We start from the raw sequence: 22,796 nt of genomic DNA on the forward strand, positions 1-22,796 counted from the left end.
GAATTCTATAATGGCAAAATAAATATTTCATTTTTTTCCTGGACATCTGTGGTTTTCTATTGAAGTGCACCATGACAATTCCAAAAACTAGGGAAGTTTATGTCAGTGACACTAAGAAAAGTCCAAAATGTTAAATATGGCCTTATGCTGTGATCATCTTGGATAGGCTTTTTTTAAATATAACTATTAAGAAAAATATACTACAGCTTTTCTAATAAATTATTAAATACATTAATGCCACTTAAGAAAGTTATATGCAGTTGATTGTTCTGAAGTAAGCAAAATACTAAAAAGAGTTTGCAACAAATCTGAATTGAGAATGAAACTTAAGTGTGAAAATTCTAAATTTCAGAATTACATTTGGCAATTTCTAGCTTACATTGAAACTGCCTTTTTAGCTGAATTCCTTTCTGACACAAAATTGTTTGAGGTATTGCCAAGTTTACCAACAACCTTCAAGGGCATATAAAACAACTACAGAAAATGGTATCTGAATGATACTTTACACAAGTATGTTACGTATTTGCTTTTTAGAATCCTGTTTATTCAGGATGTGATATTAAAAAATGTTGAGTACTTTAGATGCAGCCATCAGAAGCTGCAGATTCTCAGCAGCTTTGGAACATCGTGTATGTGTGCTCTCTTTGTCTCCCTTTTGTTAAATATTTGCAGGTATTTTCAGAAGAATGAGGTAAATAAAGCAAAGGTAGTAAAGAGCAAAGCAGCTTCTTCAAAATAAAAAGAAATACTGTTCAGATATTTAGCCTACCGTAAAATTTGCATCCATTTTGTTTGACTGATTGGCTAATAGTTGTGCTATGAATAGAAATCACATCTTCTCTTAAGTACTGGTCACTTCCAGAACACCACATATTATGCTGAGCAGGAATGAACACTCCTACTTTTGGCAGCTATTTTTTGTAGAAAGGCTTCTGTAGCAAAATACTCAGTATTGCAGTATACGCTCTTCCGAATTTTGCTGGAACTGCTTCTCAGTTATGCCACTCTAAGTGCACAATGAGTTTCATTAAAATATGCAACAGTTTTCAGATTAAAAACTACCTAAAAGACTGTTTTACTAGTCTTTTATGTATAAGCTGCCTAAAATATTCAAGCTCAAGGTTAAGGATCAAATTTACACTTTGTACATGTTAGTGCAATGTTTTAAACCATTGGCTCTGGAAGAAAAAGACATGAAAAAGAAACCATCTCTAAATACTGCGTAAAAACCAAACAGATGAACAGAAAATGAATTGCTGGCTTAAAGACTCTATGGAACTTACGAAATGAGCTCAAGAAGCGTAAGACATAAAAGTTACAGCCAAGCTTACTCTGCTCCATGAGGGTGCGTGGAAGGAAAAGAGAAAATATGGAAAGCAACTTGCTGATCCTCTGTTTGTAAAAGACTACCCTTTAGCACAGATGACGTTTACTGACTCAGTGCTTGCACACCTGCATGACAGATCCCGCTTCGCCTTCCACTGATGAGTTGTCACATTGTGCTACATGCCTTGAGATAACAGACTTCTCCATGAAAGACTCTGTGCTGTGGCTCTCATTGCAGAAGAAATGCAGCACTTCTGCAATATTTAATGCTACAGGAAGAGTGGGACTAAACGTTTGCCCAGAGGTTTAATTTTTATCATGACGTTGTAAAAAGTTTTTGATATCTAAAGTAATAAATACAACCACAAAGAGAGCGAGAGATTTTTTACAGACAGTTGTTAAATTCTTGCTTTAAAAATGCAGTTCATTATCTTCAACATTCAAAGTATTAATTGGTCAAAATACTCAGACTTACTAATGGTAAAAACAGATAATTAAAATGGTCCAAACTGCCTCACTTGCAAATTCATTGGTGTCAAGAAGCATGCCTGCAACAATTTAAGGCATACATCTACTTGGTGCAGACTTCAGCTGTGCTAGGAAGTGAGTTGGCTTATCAATAATGACTTGGCTAAAGTTCTCAGACCCAGACTCTTTGGCCTATCTGCTTTCACTCTGTTGTTCAAGCTGTGCTACATCCCTCCAGACTGGGATTCCTCCAGGGTGAAGATGTGCCAAGTCCCTACAGCCCCAGGTGTACGGATTGAGGAGAAAGGATGGTCAAACACAGTCCCCTCCAGTTCCTCAGACAGCAATTTTGAAGCTATTAAAGTTATTAGCATTTAAAGAGAGCCTCCAGGCTTCTTTAAGCTGGGTCAGGGATAGGGTAAAACTAAGTAGAGATGAGTTATGGCCCTGAAGTTGAACATATCAGAGAAATACTTTTTCTTGAGCAAAAAGGAGGAAAATCTGTTTTCCTGCCACTTACTCAGATTCACAGAATGATTTGTTCCTTTTTTGTAGCCAAATAACACATTTTCTGCATAAAAGTATTCAACTAAAATACAACATCGTAGCTACAGCATTTTAAAAAATAATAACTACATTCTATTGCATTTCCCTAGAATAGTCTTTTACCTCCCCTGTTAACCTTTGCTAATTTTATGCAGTGATCTAAATATGTAAAAATTGGGGAACAATGAAGCTGGTATTTCTTATTAAAACTCTTTTAGAAATATGGAACAAAATAAGGTACATAAAGAACTCAAAAGAATATTAAGACCAATACTAATAATTTTAACATTTGTAAAACCAAAAAATAATTCTACTCACAGAATTTTGTATGCTAAGCAAACCTGTAAAATGCACGCTTTTCTGTTCAAAAAATGTAGTTAATAAAAGTTGTCTGATGTTATTTAGTAGAAAGGCAAACAGTCCTTTTTATATTTGACATTAACAATCTGATCATTTGTCTCCCCAAAGAAAGCCCATACAGCTTTCATACAGACCACACAATAAAGAATAGTAATATTTCTGTTTACTGAGATATCAACTGGCATTTCGTTGCAAGTCAATGGTCTATCTTTGCTACAGCATACCAGACCTCAATCTGGCATCTACAAATGTCAAGAGTATAAAAAAAAATTATAGGATGGAAATCAAAAGCATGTTCTAAATTCCTAAAAAACGAAACAAAGTTCACCTAAACATATTTGCTGCAGAAATCAGTACAATATTCAGCTGTCAATCTTGAAAAACAATGAGGGAGCAATGCTGTCAGTAGGACAGGATAATAACATTTCAAGCAGATGTTCAGACAGGGCTCTAATTCTCACTGAACTCCCTTGGTAAGCATTTAATTTCTTTATCATATGCAAGCTAGGCAAATTGTACTTCATCAAAACTGTATTGTGAAATATTAATATTTCATATTATAGCAAAACTCCATAGAATAACCTTTGTCATATTAAGAACATCAGAATTTCAAATGTCATGGTTCTGCATTTTAATGCATCTTAAATAGCTTTTTGGCTTGGCACCATAAATTATAACTAGTTTAATCTAAATTACTATGCTGTAATATCATACAAAAATATACATTTTGTAATACAGATTCACTTCTGTGAAATACTAATGTTATGGAAAACAATGCGTCATTGTACCATGATTCTTTTACCACCTTCAATTATGAAGCGAGGTGCGCACAGTGCAAATGTACATAGAGAGCGCTAGTTGGAGCCTGAATATGTATATCGTAATAACAGCACATAGAAATGCGATATATCCTGGCTAAATCAATTAATTCTCTACCAGCAATGGTTTTAATTTAGAAATGGTTCTGAAAAACACATTGTAAAATCTACATCAGTGAATCGTATAAACATATATTACGACTAGAAAGTTTTCTCCACTATGGTTTAGTTCAAATTTAATCTAGTTTTAATTGTAGCTTTGTTTTTAAAATCATCCATGCAACTTGCTCTATATATAATGAAAAAAAAAATTAAAGATTAAAAATGAAGTTAGTCTGCATGTGGATTTCTGCCGGTTCTCATAATAAAGGCAACTGTTTCCACGTTATTGAAAGCGACAGCATCACAAATCAATGCATGTCACAACAGAATAAAGACAGATGTATCTGATTAATCAGAATTAAATTTTAGAAGTGAAAGAAGCATCTAAAAATCAAAGCAAACATTTCTGCTATCCCAGTTGTTTTTTTTCCTCTTTCTAAGCAGCCCATACAATGCAGTGAGAGAACAACAAAGCCTGAATTCTGTTGATAAAACCAATTTCTGCTATAAACTTCTCACTGTGGTAATGGATATAGTATGGAGATGTGCACACTTCATATAACCTCTGACTTATTTTTGTACTATGTTTATACAAGCTTTCTGATTATAGGTTTTAATGCAAATTTTGTGTACTAAACAATACTCACTAATAAATTACAAGTAAACCAGCTCAGTATAACACTTCTAATAAAAAACTCCCACTCACAGTTATTTGTTTAATCAATGCAGTATCTCTCATTCTGTGGGTAGTTTTCTGTTCTAAGCTCTAAAAGAAGTAATAATCGGTATTCATTTATTGTGGGCTCTATGATATGTAGCTCCCCCATTTCCCTTCAATAGCTTGCCAACAAAATTTACAAATAACATGTTGCAGCACATAGTTATCTGAATAAGACAGAAATACTATTTGAAACAAGAGAGCAATGAGCTATTGATCCTGCAGTCAAAAAGGGAAGACATGAATGTAGGAAAAGGTGTGTGAAGGGACATATTTATTCTGCTACCATTTGTCTTTCCTAGTGATAGTCCATTTTAAAAGCAGTTATTCTCATTTCTGGAAGAAATCAAATCTACTTGATACTAAAGCAGCTGTGCAAAGATGCTTAATTTTCTAAATAAAATTCTACAAGTCACTATCTCCCTAACAGATACGTACAGACACATACAGGTACAGTACTTTATAATTAATATTTGCATTATGCTGTAATATCCAGTACCTTCTAAAATATTTAGTGTGCAGTATATTTAAAGGTATAAATACTCTGAAGGAATTTCAGCTATTTCTCATGTTAGCTTTTTTTATGTTTCAACAATAGTACAGTAGTATGCAAGAACAACTTTTGCTGAATCACTCAGAGTTGAAATCCTCACCCTACAAACAGAAAATGCTACACAGGTTGTCATGAAGGCAATTATGCAGCAAAGTATGTGGGTGTTTGAAAAGGGAGTGAGCATGGCATGAAACAGTTAGTGCTCTGCTAACTCCCTCTGTGGCAATATGTGATGCTTTCAAGGTGAGGCCAAGACAGATGAGAGTTGAGAAGGCTGGGGGAGTAAATTATGGTCCAGGGGCTACAACTGCAGCACTGCTATCCAACAGTTCCCCTATACAGGAAAGTATGGCCTCTCATGGGCTGCAGGGATCCCTAGCCTAGCATTTTAGAAAAGTTTTCTGTGCTAGGTAGCAGAAGAGGGAAAAGGAGAGGAAGTTTATATGAAATGAATCCTCTGTCTTATGAGAATCACAGCTTTCCAGCCCGAGTCCTTTTTATCTCTGTCCTTGGATCTCCTTCTTCCAAGATTTATCCTGCTTTTCCTTCTGATCTTATTCCACTACACAGTAGTTAATGCATGGAAATCTGTGGTTAGGCTGTATATGCTTCTCACTAGCTATATGTCACTCAACTTTAACCTGCATCAGTCACTTTTGCTCAACTGCCAAAGGATGCCCATGGTCAATAGGGAAGTCACTGGTTTCCCTATCAGTGACTGAACACAGTAGTGAATTCAGTAATCAGGTCTGGAAAAGGAAGCATTTCTCCTGCTGCTAAGCTCCCCTTTGCCACACAGGGCTAACTATTGCAAATAAGTAGGAAGCCCACAAGTTAAACCTAACCAGGACAGATAAAATGAGGACACAAGAGGGACGAACACAGAATTCTGCTTGTAACACATACTATCAAGGCTGAAGTGGAGGAGCTTCAGCTACCAAAACCTGTGTCTAGCGAGCTCCCCTTCCTCCCAGAAGCTGTTCCGCTCTTGGGAACTGTACTGTCTGGGGAGCAGCTCTGCCTCCTCCCACTGACTCTGCAGGCTTAGATAAGGAAATCTTTGTTTCCTGGTCCTGCTACTCAGTTAGCTGTGACTAGCCGGGCAGGACAGCTCAGTCTGAAATATCTACTTCCATAGGTACTGCAGCCCAAGAAAGCATTCTGCTCCCTGTTTGAACACTGTGTGAGATTTATGACTACACAATCAGAAGCTAAGTTTAAAGAAAAATAAGTTAGCACATTATGCCAACGTATATTATTCCAAACTCTCTGCCAACTCCTTGTTCTGCATTAAGTCAACAAGAGCAATCTTTGTGTAGTACTCGTTCACATAAGAACTGCTGTACCTCAGTGAGCTTTTCTTCCTATTTGAATTTTTTTTGTAGCATTAATTACCATGATACCATTATAAATAAAAGCAATTTTATTTCTGCAGCACCTCGCAGCCAAGCATCTCAAATCATGTCATAAATACTAAGGCTTAACACCTGTGGGAAGTGCACTGTTGGGAAGAATACAATAGTAGAAAAACTACAGGGTACTTGGGTGGGACACAGTCCTACTGCACACAGCAACACGATTCAAGAGTTTAAGCACCAGAGAAAGACTACTGCCTCTTATTGAACTTTAGAAGAAAGCTTAGCTAGAAATCACTGGACTAGAATTCATCCAAAGTACTTTCCTGAACTTCTCTTTGAAATAAATACTACCTGCAATATTTTGCATTTTCTTGCAACAAATATTAAAAAAACTGTATTTTGTAACTACTTAAGGTACTTGCTTTTAGCAATCCTCTCATTTGAAAGATGTCCACCCGATTCACACCTCCAGAGCACGGCATCCAGTGGAACACTTTGCAGTTGCCATTTGAGAAATGACTCAGAGTCTGCTGCTTAGTGGAGTACCAGCATCACTTCCTACAACATGCATGTCTTTCCTCCTGAACTCCCACCAAAACTGGAACTCAGCCAGCGTCTGTTTAGCTCTTGAGATACACAGTAATCAACGTGCAGTCTGGCAGGACTGCGAGCATACCAGCAATAAAACTGACAAATAAATAAATCTCAGTACTTTCTATGAGTTGCCTTTAGCCCAGGCACTGAATAATTACAGCTGACGGTATGTTAAACACGTAAGTCAGTTGTAAGAACACTTGAATGACATTTATGTCCTAAAAAGCATTTTAATAAGAAACCCTGTGAAGTAGATTGGAATCCCCATTGCAATCCAGAACACCTACTTCCTTCGGGCTACTTCAGGCTTAAGTGACAGCGGAAGCCAGTCTGACATATTTTACAGTATGCTGTAGTAATACAGCACTTTGTCCTTAGACCTTCCTCATATTAGAGGGCCACGCTCTATAGTTAATTCACTTATGGTACTTACCATGTAGAGGTGGCAGAGTAACAAATGCACCTTTTCTCTTCTGCTAAGGTCTCCATCCATCAGTGCACTTTTACATCCCACCTCTGCACCAAGAATAAAAGCCCTTTGTTTCCAAATTCATCTCAAAAGCTCTCTTCAGCCCACGCTCCTGTTTGTCACTGGTTGACAACACATTACCATTATTCACACTGTTACTCAGGCCTATGCCCAAGGACTTACCTTTGATCCTCTTCCTCTCTCCACAAGTCAAACTATATCTACATCCCAGCTCAAATCCTGTTTCTTTTCTCTGCAATACATTTATCAAAACTGTTATTTTCTTTCACTGTCTAAACTTCTTGCTCAGTCTCATTTTGCCATTTTGAATGTAGTAACAGGAAACCCATCCTGAATGCAATTCTCTGGTCAAACAAGCAATTACATACTTTAAATCTACACCAAATGCTTTATTTTAGGTGCCACACTGAGCCATAGCCTTCAAGACTTAATTCTAACTCCTTCCTCTTCCACTACCTGTTACTGAAGGGTTATGTCACTGTACTACAAGCCTTGAGCACAACTACTATTCCTTCCATAGGCTTGTTTTATGTTGCCTCCATCTTTCTCTTCCACTACCAGCCAGCCTCAAGCTTACACCCACATTATCACATTGCAACTGCAACTCAATTTCAATGGCTTATCTTGGCAGTCCTTGGCACAGAAGCCAGCTTTCATGAGTTGCGTGATAAAGCTGTTACTCATTCCCTTTGCATTCTGATCCCTCACAGAAAACATTTTCACTGCAATATTTAGAAAAAGAACTATTACCCTTACTAGATGGCTACTATTAAAAGGCTGGGGAATATAAGGGAAGAATGTAACAGCAAACAAAACCAGGAATTGTGTCACCTTTACACTGCACTGTTGGAACCTCCCAGAGTAGTTAACCTACACAATGTACCATACACTTCCCTGCTATCTTTATGCTAGCTAGATTTAATAGTGCCATTCCCAAAAGATTCAGATTTTTCAAACATACAAAGAAATCGTTACATGCTAAATATACCTTAAAATATTTCCTTACCTTATCCAGGGAGAATGTTTTAGTGACAGCAAAGCCCCATCCAGCTTCAAAAGCTCTTCGAATCATTGAAGAACTAGTAGTAGGGGTTGCACTGGCAAGGCCAAAAGGATTTGGAAACTTCAGTCCAGCCATTTCTACACTGATGTCTACTAAATCGATAGGAGTATAGAAGAGTGGTAGTTCTGGAACAGTAGAAACTGCAATACCATGTAAGGACTGTAAAAAACAAACAAAAATCACAGACATTTTTGCTGATTCATTTTTATATAATCTATTATTAACCCTGATAAAGGAATAATTAATATATAATAACCCAAAGCTCAAGTATTCTATTATGTGTTCAGACTTGGAAATCAGCAAAACAGGCAAACACTTGCATATGTAACATCTTCTGTCCAAATAGCATTCATGCTGAAATATTATGCCATGCTGGAAATAACTGAACAATAATAACACTGAAACAGTTATTTTACATCCTGTACTACTAGCCTGGTTCAGTCCAAAGGTTTGTTCAGCCATTCTGAACAGCCAGTTCTGTTCCCTACAGCAGCCAGCAGCAGTGAGATTGAAAAAAAACCAACAGGGTATGCGCAGACGGACCCTTTCTAGTTTTCTTCCCAGTTGCCTATCTATAAAAAGTGTAGGGACTTGTGAAAAATGAGGGAAGGCATCCATGTGCAGGATCACTCAGCCCTAACTCAATGTATTTTGAACTCCTGCAACTTTTTTCCCCCCTTTTAAAGATTTTATCTCGCCTATGCAATGGGATACGTATCAATATATGCAAAACTATTATTGTTTTAATATTTAATTGTATTAACATGAATACTTTAAGGGTGACAAAAATTAGACTCTGATTTGGGATCAAAGAACATCATACACATTACGGCTGTGACACCACAGTCACTTTTGTTTTCGTTTTGAAGACAGCCTTTTCTCTGGAGAGTCCGTGAAAAGCTTTCAATGTAAATGTTCCATCTAATACTGTAAAAATCGTAGAGAGAAAATCTTTTTCCATGTATGGATACTGAACAGCATCCTAATCAGGCTGTGGTAGGTAGAAGTAAAATCCTTGCTGACTCAGATGGTTGACTCAATAAAATCAGAAAGAAATAAAGCAGGGATTTCTAACACAGAGAAGCCCTACACAGTCTGTGTTCCTAGTAAGATCACAGCAGTTTCTTCTACCCTTAAAATGAAGATTTCGTCAGCAGGACAAAAAGAACCACTACTGGAGGTGTGGGGAAGATTTTCTGTAACAGAGTAAAAACCTCAGCCACTTACAGATTGCTGCCTTTTGGGTTGTTTTTTTAAAGGAACTTACTTATCCCATTTTTACCTGTGAAAACTAATAAGCATGGATGGGATGAGGGGTTTTTTTGTTTGTTTTAGTGCCTTTTGTTTCCCAGGCTGGTTCAAAACCTGAACGTTCACATGTCTGTTTTGTTTTGGGACTGCCTGGACTCACGTCTCAGATTCTGACTCCAAATCTTTGATTCCTTGGACAGAGAGAATACATTTGGGGGTCAAATTTTCTCATGGCTTAAAAGCACTGAAAGTAGTGGAATTGTCCTAACCTGAATGATGTAAACCTAAATGCATTCCTAATGGTGGACATTTTGAGAAAAGCTAATTTTTAAAGATCCCTAACACTTGGGTCCAAACTCCCTTCAGTATCATGACCTCTCTCAGCTAGCAGCTGATGCAGCCACACTTTATAAATAAAGTCAGACATCCCCTATTTCCTCCCTCCTGAATGCTCACTGCTTCCTCTGTGTCATACTCCACAGGGCTGTTTTCCTACACCAGGAGAATCTGAGTTCTTAGAAGACCAATCAGCCCAGCAATCTACATCCCAAAAGCTTTTGCTAACTGACAAATCAAAGAAAAGAAAAGAAAAAAAGTAATCTTTTGATTATTTTGGGTTTGATTTAATCTTTAACTATTTTTTAGTCTTTCTTAACTAAAATTTCAACTGCAAAACGTTGTTTGCAATGCCAAAAACAGAACTTCCTGGATCACATGATTGAAATTAAAGCATTTTTAAAATGTTAGCACTTTTTGTCTCCTACATATTTGGAAGTGGGGCAATCTGCTGAAATCAACACTGATATACTGAACTCTTACAGTGCACTCTGATTTTGATTCTGTAAGAATGACAGCAAAGAAAGACTTAGGGAAAGGTTTTTGGCCAATTCCACTCTATGTGCACATGTGAGTAAAAAATTCTCCATTTTGAAAGCAGTTATTTGTTAATTCATTTGCTATCCAGAATTGTTCAAATGTTCTCTGTGAATGTCCTTCAGTCCAAGGATTGCTCAGGAACTATTAATTGCTTGTATAACTGTAAATGTTGATTGCTATAGACAGATAGACAGACAGCTTAAGTGCTTAATATGCAGCTTAAGTTACATTGTATTGTTTCTTTTTGCAGGCAGGACAAATTAATCTCTAAAAGTTGTTCTCACCTAAAATGAGTGTTGCTTGGAAGTGATTCTTAACTAGAGACCCCAGATGAGCTTTCTGTGATAAAACAGAATATAAATCCTATACAAGACAAAAAAATAAAATCCACCAGAGCAGTGAAAGACTTTTGAACCAGGTGGTTGAATACACCTATGTGAAAATAGGCCTCGCCTCCTGCATGCCTTCATGCAAACTGGTCATAAGGCAATTCCTAAACCGTATGCAAAGAGGCCTATTCTTCCTGCCAAACTTCCCTCACAAAGAGCAAAACCACAAACAATTCCACCCAGACACACTCAAGCACCACAAGATGTGCCTAATGCTTTGTTAATGACAAGTTGATGCAGGTGGAGGTGGCAGGGCGAGGACTGAAAAAAGGTTTCAATGGAATAAACCAAGTCTTTAAAAACACACAGGGGCAGGATGCAGCTGAAGGTTCAGTAGCCAGTGGCTGTACATCCTCGCAAATTTATCTCTCTCCTTCGTATCAATTCCCTTTTTGCTCTATTTAGTTTTTTTGCTGTTTTTTCCTTTCAGCACAATACTTATAAAAGAAATAAGCCCTGATGCGTTGCTTTCTACAAAGCAAAACTTTTGGCAAACTAAAATGTTTTATAGCTTCCTGAAAGTAAAATCCTCTTTATAATGAAGGATTTCCCTGACATTGCACAAACAAATAGGAAAAGAAAGCCTGCAGGCAAGGGTTTATTTATAACAACTCTTTCCTTGATTTGTAAAAGTAGAGGACAGAAAGTGTGGCCCATTCTTCCCCTAATTTGATGCCAACCAGCTGAGCTACCAATATTGCAGGTACTTACTGTTCCAGTCACAGCAACTTTTTGGATACTGGAACAGGGTGCTGAAAAATCCCCAGCACACTGCATGCAGTGGCCCCAGCTTGCTCTAACCAGGATATGCCTAGAGGCAAAAGCGGCATAGTCTGTAGTGTAGGGCTGAGAGACAGGAACTCAGCTTTAGACCTGATACAATTTGTGACACTCATTTTCTTTAGATGGAGAAAATTCTTAACCACAGCGATATGGTCTAACTCCATTTTCAGGCCCTTAACAAAGATAGACTGTGAAAGTGAGTAGTTGTATTACTGTTATTTTTCACAAGTAATAGAGAGCCTTCTCTACAAATCCTACTGCCTGGAAGAGTTATCCTGAATACTTTCATCTCACTCCTGCCTTCTCTATTTTTAAGTCTGATCTTAAAACATATCTTTTCTCCCTTGCATGTGCTGCTTCTATCCTCTCTCCGATTAGCCATTATTTAACTTTGTTAAATACGTTTAAACTTTGTTAAGTATGTTTATGTTATTTCATACAATCTCAGAACGGTTGTGGTTGGAAGGGATGCCTGGGGACCATCTACTAGTGCAACAACCTTGCTCAAAGCAGGGTCAACTAAAGCAGGTTGCTCAGGGCTCTGTCCAGTTGGACAGAGATATTCTAAGCTCCTTCCTGGCCTTCTGTTTCTGGAACAGACATATTGCTTACTCAGTGGTAAGCAACTAAAATACCAGGTTTCCTGCACTTGCATTTACTCCACCTTTTTGCAAATGCTGCTTTGTTACTTGTCTTCATGCTAGTGTTTCATATGTTGTTCTAGCTAAACAAAGGGACATTCAATTTTTCCTTTGGTTATCCTGAAAAGAAGCAGACAACATAACTAACGGCTTCGAAGACAAGCTTCCTGGGAACCACCCATCTCTGGTATTGATTATGAAATAATGTACATTCATGCATGCTCAAGGAATATATGAGAATGGTCAACCTTCATAAAAGGATCAACAACTATACTCTTCAGACACAAAGCCCATATATTCTTTGACAGCATAGATAAAGAAAAAATAGCAAATATACAACACTGGTTCAAAATAGCACAGTGATGTGCTCAAAATTCGTATTGAATAGCATCTTAGTGAAGTGCAGTTTATATCAGTTAGGATCTAGCTCTCCCTTCTATAAGTGTATCATGTACATTTCAGTCTAAGAAAAATATAAAAGAAAGTGTCCATACTGGGAAGATTACTGTAAAGAAAAAATAGATTTAGATAAAAGAAAACTTATTGTGAACCAGAGAGGAAAAGTCACTTTTTAAGAGGGATTTTAGTGAGAAGGTGGCAGCTTGAGTGCCACGTATGGGAAAATGCTCCACGGCTAAGCATATGAATAGAGCAGGAGTGAAGATTTAAGGCTGGCGCAGTGGTCCGGGAAGAAAATACTGGAAGAATTGTGATGTGAGAGCTGTCTTTGCTCTAAAGGCACGCATAGAAAATCAGAAGTTAGCCCTGCAATAATTGTGAATTACCCTGAATATAACTATTACAGTATTAAATCCCATTCACTAATCGAAAAGAAATGAATGGTAACTGAGGCATAGAAGAGAACAGCAGCCTATATTGCTTCTACACAAGATCATAAAGTCACTGTTGGACAAAAATGAGGGCCATTACAATCCCCAAACTAAATAAATCGCCAAGATTATTTTACAGAAATTTTTACATCATCCACGGAATAACAAAAAAGGTTGAATCCTGAAAAAAAAGTTGTGAATAGTAGTTGCATGAATTAAGCTGATTCTGTTTGGATCTCTAATGATTTGCAAAGAACAGTTCTAGGAAGACTGACTATATCTTCTAACAGGTTCTACTACAACTATCCTTAGTTAGGCTTTGACTGGTCATGTTTATAGAAACTAACCTGACACAGCTGCAGGCAATAATTTCTGAGATGAACCTATGCTTCATACAGTGGGAGGAATATGTTAAGAGGCAGGAGATATTTAGGCAACTAATGATGGAAAGTTTCCAGCATAAGAGCAGCCAAGAAGCTTCTGTAAATAACTCGCAGTTTTGAACATAAGGCATTTCTGCTGGAGAGTCCTTGAGTCTGGATCTCCTGCTTCACTTGACCATGTGCCAGAGCTTGCAGCGATTGGAGTTTCAGGGCACATATCAGGCCCATCTGTTTGCTTAGCCTTTTGCCTGGAGTAGGCTGGGATACAAGCAGTGTGCCGTTCAAACAGTGCATTCTGCAAGTAGTCGGGATGGTGGTTTTGAGTTTCAGTCTTTGACATGGTCTTGGGTTGCTTGAGAAATCCCATGGAATAGTTTTATTTTGCTAAAGGCTGATGGCATTATTGGTAGATCCTGGTGCTGAGATAGTTGGCAATTTTGGAAATGGCTACCTATTCCTGTAACTAAAATGCAAATGGATAGATGGTATCAATGTATTTATTTAAAATTTTATGTGTACTCAATTCAGACACTCAGATGACAGGAAGGTTGTTTGCCTTAGAATCTCACACTAGAGAGAAAATAAGGTAGTGTGTAAGGGTGTTTTCTCACTTGATATTGGAAGTTTCCAGAATACAGGGCTGTGAATTGAACACGTGCATGCACATGCACACAAAGGCGCGCACACATGCACATACCTACCCCTATAAACATCAGGGTAATACAATCCTTCTCTAAACAACTTCTTTAGAAAACAAACTCTCCTCCAGTCACTTAAATTTCTACCAGGTCCAAACACCGGTGAAGTAAATTGCCAAATTACAGCACTCTGAACCACAGCAACCAGATTTTACAAGGGCTGCACATCCAAATAAATGCCCCTGGGCAACCCATTCATCTAACAGCTGGAAAGGTGACACTTGACATTTGGAAACTTTCCTGTGAAGATTGCTGTAAGGCTTTCCCATTAGCTTCCTGGTGAGACTGTAAGGTTGAATAAGCTGACTTGAAACCTACAAAGGGTAACGGAAATGCTCTAATATCACAAGCTTGCTCGATTTAAAATTCTAATTCTCAAGCCATGACTATTCAGATTTTTCCCAAAGTACTAAATACATTCCAGAAGGGAAAAAAAAATCAAGCTTTGAGGAGTAAGCAAGATGATAAAGGAAGTTTTTTAAGTGATGTGTGTATTTCTAGAGGTTAAAGAGGAAGGAGACAAAGAGGAGATACCCCTCTCTCCCCCTCTCACAGTTACCCAAATTCACAGTGCACTGAGAAATTAAGCAAGCGGGTCAGGGATTAAAGATGTTTCACACTCTGCATTTTCATAGGGTCTAAGAAGGCAGGACACAAACAGTGCTTTAGAACAAGTGAGAAAAAATATGCACAGATACTAACAACAAGCTTTCAGTTGAAGTATTTTTAGGAAGTGAAATCAGACCCCAACAGCATGAAATTGCACAAACATGCAATCAGAGAGGCTTTGAGCAGATGGATGGGGGAGAAAGACATCGAGCTGTTACAGTCCCAACTTCAGTTGTTCAAACCTCTTTTTGTGGGAGAATGAATCATGTACCATGCTTCTAAAAAGTGCCTTGCACTATGAACGCACTCTTTGTCAGCTGGTTCTCCACACAGGCTGTCTCCTGTCTCTGAAGGTTCCTCTGCAGCTCCTCTAGACTTTGTGCTCTTTCTTTTACTAGAAAAATTAGGGCAGAGGTGCTCAGTCAGCAACATGTAAGGAGCACCAAAAGGGAACATGCAGTTACCAGGTTTTTGAACCCCTGTTCTGTAACCCTTAAACTCACATTTCTCAGGTAAATTCTCCGTTGTGTTATTTTCCTCTGTGCATTCAGTGTTTATTTTTTGTTGGGTTCTTGTGTCCAGTTTATCAGCCTCATCAGAGCAACCTTTGGTTCCAGTGTAGATAATATGAGTACTCTGTAAACTGTTAGTACACTAAAAATGTCTTCCCTATGTAACAACATTGGCAATATTTAATTTTTAGTTTATGCACTATTGGGAGATTTTATGTTTTAATACTGATGGGCTCACTTCTTTTCCGCAATTACCCAATTAGGACTTCTACTTGCACTGTGTATTGTGCAGGGAGGCTTCCTACCCTTGAGCATAATTCAGAGCTGGGGCCAAGAAAATGTTGCTTGGATTTCAGTGTTAAGATGATGTAAGAAAGCTGGGTTCAACTACCCAAACTCAAGCATGTGATCCAAGCTGAATGAATCTGTAATGTTCAAATCACCAGATAATCTACGTATTAGTTTCTCAAAACTTGTACATTTAATCTAAACCACAATGAAATTATTTTTTCAAAGTATCTAAAACCGGATAGAAATGGGAAAGAGAAAAACACTTTTGAAAAGTCACCTGTATGTATCTGTGCATGTACCAGGAAGCTTGTTTTCCATCATTTACTGATTCCACTGTAGTGTTAGCAAGACCACCAATGTCACCCCCTGCAAAAACCCAGGGTTCACTTGTTTGCATAGTTTCCAGATCTACTTCAGGAAGACCCCATCTGTTAAACTTGATAGGTGCCATGGCCTCTCTGACTGTAATTAAAGTGGAGGACAAATATGTTAAAAGAAGAAAGAAAACACTGTTGCTAGAATCTGTCAGATATACACTGATAACAATTAGTAAAGCAGTTCCAAGTTCTTTAACTTACTTAAATGTAAATTTACAGTAAAAATGAAAAGTTTTTTTACATACATAAACACTTTTGTTGAGCTAGTGGAGGTATGTAATTACGAACAGGACTCAGACAGAAAAACAGCATACACTACATGGAACCACAGTTTAGTAGCATCAGAAAAGTAACCAGTTCCTGTGTGCCTGCAAAGCCATACTTGCATACAAAATAAATGTACACAAGTGTCACAAGAAGTGACTGACTCGATGCAGGCTCAAGAAATAATTGGTGCTAATGTTCTTCTGGTCACTCCCTGAGAACACACTGCATATCCCAGAAGCTGAGATTCACAAAGTCATTCTCACTGGCATCATTCATCTCCCAGGGAAAAAGTCCAGCACTTCTGAAAATCTTATTAATGAACAATATTAAGAAAGGAAAAACAAATTTTCTTCCTCTTCCTCCGCCCATAGCTTTGTACTGCACTTACCATATCAACATGTTTTTCTGTTGAGTAACCTACCATATACTCCTTTGTGCAACTTAATATGCAGCATATGATTTTTGACAAAAAAGAATGTTTCTGTTACAATTTCTAGAAATTCATTTAGATCTCCATAATTTACTTCCCACATTCATTAACCCTCACAACAGAAATGATACTCTGCTACTTTCTGACAGGTCATTATTAAACCTCACTGAAAATTTTCAGATGGAACATTTTCCCACCAGGAAATGTTATGCTACCAAAGATTTGGCTTTGACAAAGTGTGTTGGTTTTAAAGAAATTTAATTCTGAAAAAGATATGTTTCAATAAAGTCAAAACTATCCTGACTTAATATTTAAACTCAGAACATCCTGAAAGTAGGGCTCACTTTGAAACTTGTTACGTATATTAAGAATAAAACCATAAAAACACAATCAAAATGAAATGCTTACATAAAGACAATAGATTTTGTATCTTTTTCACTGCAAGTTCTGATGGTTTTTTAGAGCATTCATTAAGATATCCTAATTTTTTTCATGTCAGTAAACAGCACATATAGGCTTTCTCCACATGAACTATTATTGTCCTTAAAAAAAAAAGTAGATGTGAAAATAAAAAAGTAATTTTTTATACTGCATGGCATTATACAAATGGCATCAAATACACATAAATGCTCAGGAAAAAATATTCCTGCTCTATATTAACATAATTTTTATTCTGAATTTTTAAATTATTTTATTATAATCGCAAAGACACTTCAAAGTAGCTTCACAAAGAGAATCACATTTTTAGCAAATGTTGATGGCATATATCAAAATGAAGGGGTTTTATATACCTTTGTCTACAGTAACTGAAGATTCTGCAATAAAATGCAGCTTAAAATTGCAATGTCCCTCAGGGACGTACCACTAGCAGATGCAGATTGCTAAGGTCAATTAAACTGATGTAGTTGTGCTGTCATATATGTAAAAGAGAAACCTGCCAGTTTAAGACAAGAATATTTCTCCAGTATGAGGGCAAAGTCACAGTATTGCCCCAGTGCATGCCTGAGTATACAGCAAGCTTCAAATGCATCTTTCTTGCACGTCATCCTGATGGAATTTTCTTCCCAGACTCTGTATCTCCCTTCACCTCCAAATCATATATTAGAAGTGTATTTCAAAGCAGGGGCTGTTTATAATTAGGGGCAAAATAATAAAATAGGAAGCAAGGCACAAACATTGTCACCTACTTGTCCCACTTACGCTCTCCTCCTCACCCTTGGCATACATAAACATATATCCAGAGGACTCAAATCCAAAGTATTTTTTTGCAACTGGTTCAGAAGCCAGAATCACAGACAGTTTTAAGCTGAAAGACTGTAGCAGGTTCTCCTATTAGAAGTATTTAATTTATCTTCAAGACCTATTGCTTGCACAATCCCTCCCACACCACATATACTTGTGGCTTAACTTGGCAAAAATAATATTTGCATAGTAACAGCATCAAAAACTTACGAAATGGTTTCCTTTAAAAATACTTAAATTACTGAAAGATCACACCAAACACAACCTTCAGACTGAGATATTTTTCAGTCTGGAAAATGAGGGTTTTGGTTTGCTTGTTTGGGTTTGGGGGTTTTTTGGTATCTTTTTTTAAAAAGGAAAGTGCTGATAATGGCTGATAGCCGATTTATTAAGAATCAAAACATTAACTTTCTCTTTATGTCCCAGATTGTCTGTACTTCAAGAAAGCTTTTGATTGTCTTATATGTGTCATATATAGGATAACTTATTGCATGCAGTGGTACCATCTCAGCATGTGGTCTAGACAGTTCTCACAAGCTAAATACATACAGGCTTGTAAAGACATGTTTGGAAAAAACCCAGGGGAAAACTCGGTGCTGCAGGATTTGGTATCGGGGATTTAATAGATGACTTTTGTTTCTCTGAGACAGGACTGAACCACAGTAAAGGTGTTAGAGGGCAATGTGCTATCAGAGATGTAGTTTTTCAGAAGAAATGATATAAAACTGGAAGTTCTGACTACTTATTTCATCCTGTGGAAAAACAGGGTATTACCTCTGTTATCCTGGATCTATTACATTTCTCAAATCTATCTTTGGATTGTTTTGTGCTAAAATACCTGTCTGGACATAATTATACCAGAAGCTTTTTGAGTGCAAAGAATGCCCAACATACTTTCACCTGAAACATCTCCCCAGGGCCTGGAGATTTGTCTGCCTGATTAGTATTTTTAAAATTGGGAAAGACCGTTTCCCTGATGGCAAGGTTGACATGGTATCCAGCAGCTATTTCCTTCTGTCTTTATAATCTCCAAGATTTAGGTTAAGTAAAAATAAAAGCATGATTTAAAAGCATCTTATATAAGAGTTCCTAACATCCTCACAATTTGGATCTGGTACCCGGGGCAACTGTGAGGCTGAAGGGACCACCTCCTAGACCACCTGCATAAAGAAGGGGAAGAACTTTGGTCTTCACAAAGGGAAGTCCCTTCTCTGCCCCTGTAAGAGGTGAGAGAGGGTCTAAGAGTCAAACGTGAGCTTGAAAGGAGGTGACCCCAACTGTCAGTTCCCTGATTTGCTTTTTGACACTGAACAATAAGCAAACTAGATAGCACATGCTTTTGTTGGTGCACGATTTGGGACAGGGGTAAAGAAAAGAGTGTCTTTTAAATCCCTGCATCCTCACATCCTTTAAAGTTTGAAACTAACATAGCTTTGCTCTTGAAAATTAAAAGTACAATCCTGTGGCTGTGCTGCCTTCTCCTCCATATGCTGGTGAGATATTATATATAATTTGAAAAGATCCTTCTGGATGAAAGACAACGTACAATTGAATTTTTCTGATGCTATCAAGTGATGCTAACACAAATAACACCAAACAAAGGACAGTTCTGAATATATATTCCAAATTTTCTATATTCAGAGAGCAAACAAACATAAATGGAAAAGCAGCAGCAAATTATAGCACTTGCAAAAACAATATTAAAATATAAGTGAATACAGAAAAAATATTTTAATTAACAAAACTAATCAAATGGAAAAGATTCCTCAAATAAAGCTTTAAAAGTGAGTCTGTGTGTGTTTGACTGTCATGACTAATTATGTATCCATGTAATGTGTGTTCAATTTGGGCTTATTTAAATAGCAGAAATGCTCATTAGCTGCAGTATATCTGTGAAGCTTCAATAAACAGTTTAATGTTTTTTCTGTTTAACCAATTCCATAAGTTCCTGTAATTTTAGCTTTAGTAGCTCATTAATGTTATTTTTGATATCCATCTTACAGAATTCCTTTATAGTGAATAGTAGCAATACTTCAGAAAAATACAAATATACTGTAACAGTTGTCACATGCACCAATAGATGATTAACTGCTGACACTGCCCAGTCTAAATGCCCAGCAAATAAAGAAAGGCACAATCATGCTTCCCCCAGTCTCTGCCCCACTAGCATACTGAACCAGGATTAAAAAGTGGTTTGACTGGATAAAGTTGAGTCCAGGTATGCTAGGAGAGGCTCCTGCTGCAAGCTGGTACTAATTTTGTTTTCTGCCTGTCACCAGCAAGCAAATGTGTACTGATGCCTATCAGGTGAAAGAGCAGAATTCCTGCTCTAAGTTAGCAGGGTATTAGAAGACATCATGAAGCCCACCACTTTTACATATTGGAAACTGGTAATCATTTCAGGGTGTGAAACTGCTGCACTCAAACTCATGCAGTAAACCTACTTGTGGAGAAAAATCCTATTCCAAATGACTCAGCAGGAAAACTCCTACCTATTTCACTAGGAATCTATATAAATTTCAGTTTTATATAACAATTTTTAAAAAAGTCTGGTGCCTAAAAGTCTATTCTGGGCGTGTGAGGCAGATGTTCTGCTACCAGGGAGACACCAGGTCACCCCTGTGGGCACTCCCAGCTAGGGCATCACAGCCACCTCTCTTCCTCCCTCCTAGTCTTTCATTAGATATTCAAGGCTTCAGTGCTTTGAGGCTGAAGTTACCTAGCTGTCTGAGCAGGTTGTGTGAAGAAAGTCAACATTCCTTGCAGGTTCACTGGCTTCTGTAGCATTTCAAGTTCTGGATTTGTACAAAGGAAAACTAAAATATTTTTCACGTAGGAGCTCAGAGCTCTGCAAGCTTTTTCCCTTTTTCCCTAGCAAATGCTTCTCAATCTATAGAAATAAGTATTAATTAGGAGTGGGTTAAATAATAAAATTGGAAACTACTTGGGCAAATTTATCTTTGCTGTACGTTGAACTATACTGGGGGGACAGTAGTTATACTCTAGGAGGCCTTCTGGGGTTTGCTGCTGCAGTTCCCAAGCGAGATGACCATCATACTAAAAGTAAAAGCACAGTATCTGAAAGTTGTGACCGATTCCCAGAAATGTGAAATAAAATTTTGCCCTTCGGTTACCATGCAATACCTAGCTTCTACCAAAGATTTAATAAAACATATTTTTGCTCACTAATAACTTACTGTTTCTGGGGGGTTTTGCAAAGGCAGTATTTGGAGTTGGCTTGGATATTTTTGTGTGGTGGGTTGACCCTGGCTGGATGCCAGGTGCCCACCAAAGCAGCTCTATCACTCCCCCTCCTCAACTGGACAGGGGAGAGAAAATATAATGAAAGGCTCATGGGTCGAGTTAAGGACACTCAGCAATTACCACCACGGGCAAAACAGACTCAACTTGGGGAAAAAAAACAATTTAATTTATTACCAATCAAATCAGACTAGGATAATGAGAAATAAAACCAAACCTTAAAACACCTTCCCTCCACCCCTCCCTTCTTCATGGGCTCAACTTCACTCCTGAATTCTCTGCCTCCTTCCTCCGCAGCGGCACAGGGAGTTAGGGAATGGGAGTTGAGGTCAGTGCATCGCATGTTGTCTCTGCTGCTCCTTCCTCCTTGGGGAGGACTCCTCACACTCTTCCCCTGCTCCACCATGGGGTCCCTCCCACGGGAGACAGTTCTCCATGAACTTCTCCATTGTGAGTCCTTCCCATGGGCTGCAGTTCTTCATTAACTGCTCCAGCGTGGGTCCCTTCCATGGGGTGCACACCTTCAGGTACAGACTACTCCAGTGCAGGTCCCCTGCGGGGTCACAAGTCCTCCCAGCAAACCTGCTCCAGCGTGGGCTCCTCTCTCCACAGATCCACAGGTCCTGCCAGGAGCCTGCTCCAGTGCGGGCTTCCCACGGGGTCGGTCACAGCCTCCTTCAGGCATCCACCTGCTTCAGCGTGGGGTCCTCCATGGGCTGCAGGTGGATATCTGCTCCACCGTGGACCTCCCTGGGCTGCAGGGGGACAGCCTGCCTCACCATAGTCTTCACCACGGGCTGCAGGGGAATCTCTGCTCTGGTGCCTGGAGCACCTCCTCCCCGTCCTTCACTTGGTGTCTGCAGAGTTGTTTCTCTCACATATTCTCACTCCTCTCTTTGGCTGCAGTTTTTTTCCCCCTTCTTAAATACTTTACCCCAGCGGCACTACCACCATCACTGAGGGGCTCAGCCTTGGCCAGCAGCGGGTCCACCTTGGAGCTGGCTGGCACTGGCTGTGTTGGACACAGGGGAAGCTTCTGGTACCTTCTCACAGAAGCCACCCCTGTAGCCCTCCCCGCTACCAAAACCTTGCCATGCAAACCCAAAACATTTTGCATGCCCCTTTTTTGTCTCTCCAGGAAAATAAACGTACAGCATAATACATTATATGACATTATCATGCTAAGATTCAGTGTTCTGGTAAATGGGAATACTTCCTCTTTACTGCTGCCTGCTAAACAGAGTGTTGAACTAAACTTACGTTGCCAGTCCCCTATCCTGCCTCAGTCCCCTGTCCTGCACTGCATTTTGTAGTGTGTTTTGAACAAGTGTACTATTTTCCATAGTTTCTCCATTGTTTCTCCTCAGAAATTCAGGAAAATAGATCAGAGCAAGGACATTTGTTCCAGTGCAAAATTTTGCAGTCCAAAAATATTGTTCCCTTTTGCTTAACAGAACAAAATAGATAAGAAAATGGTTGTTCAATGTTTAGACTTTAAAACCAACTGGACTGGTGTTAAGATGGATGTTGAGGCTGTATGCAGTGATAGGGAGTACACAG

At 38.5% G+C, this 22,796-nt stretch overlaps 1 protein-coding gene across 1 annotated transcript in view; it reads right to left on the reverse strand.

Moving 5' to 3' along the window:
* Nucleotides 1-22,796, reverse strand: part of DPYD (dihydropyrimidine dehydrogenase) — a 342,314-nt gene that overhangs the window by 164,508 nt on the left and 155,010 nt on the right. Inside the window, exons 12-13 of the mRNA XM_010582763.1 lie at nucleotides 15,937-16,121; nucleotides 8,340-8,555 (exon numbers count right to left, since the gene is read on the reverse strand). Of these exons, the coding sequence (XP_010581065.1) occupies nucleotides 8,340-8,555; nucleotides 15,937-16,121 (401 nt within the window). The remainder of the gene's footprint in view (nucleotides 1-8,339; nucleotides 8,556-15,936; nucleotides 16,122-22,796) is intronic.

Source organism: Haliaeetus leucocephalus, unplaced genomic scaffold (assembly GCF_000737465.1).
Source record: "Haliaeetus leucocephalus isolate CR32 unplaced genomic scaffold, Haliaeetus_leucocephalus-4.0 Scaffold848, whole genome shotgun sequence".
NCBI classification, from domain to species: Eukaryota; Metazoa; Chordata; class Aves; order Accipitriformes; family Accipitridae; genus Haliaeetus; species Haliaeetus leucocephalus.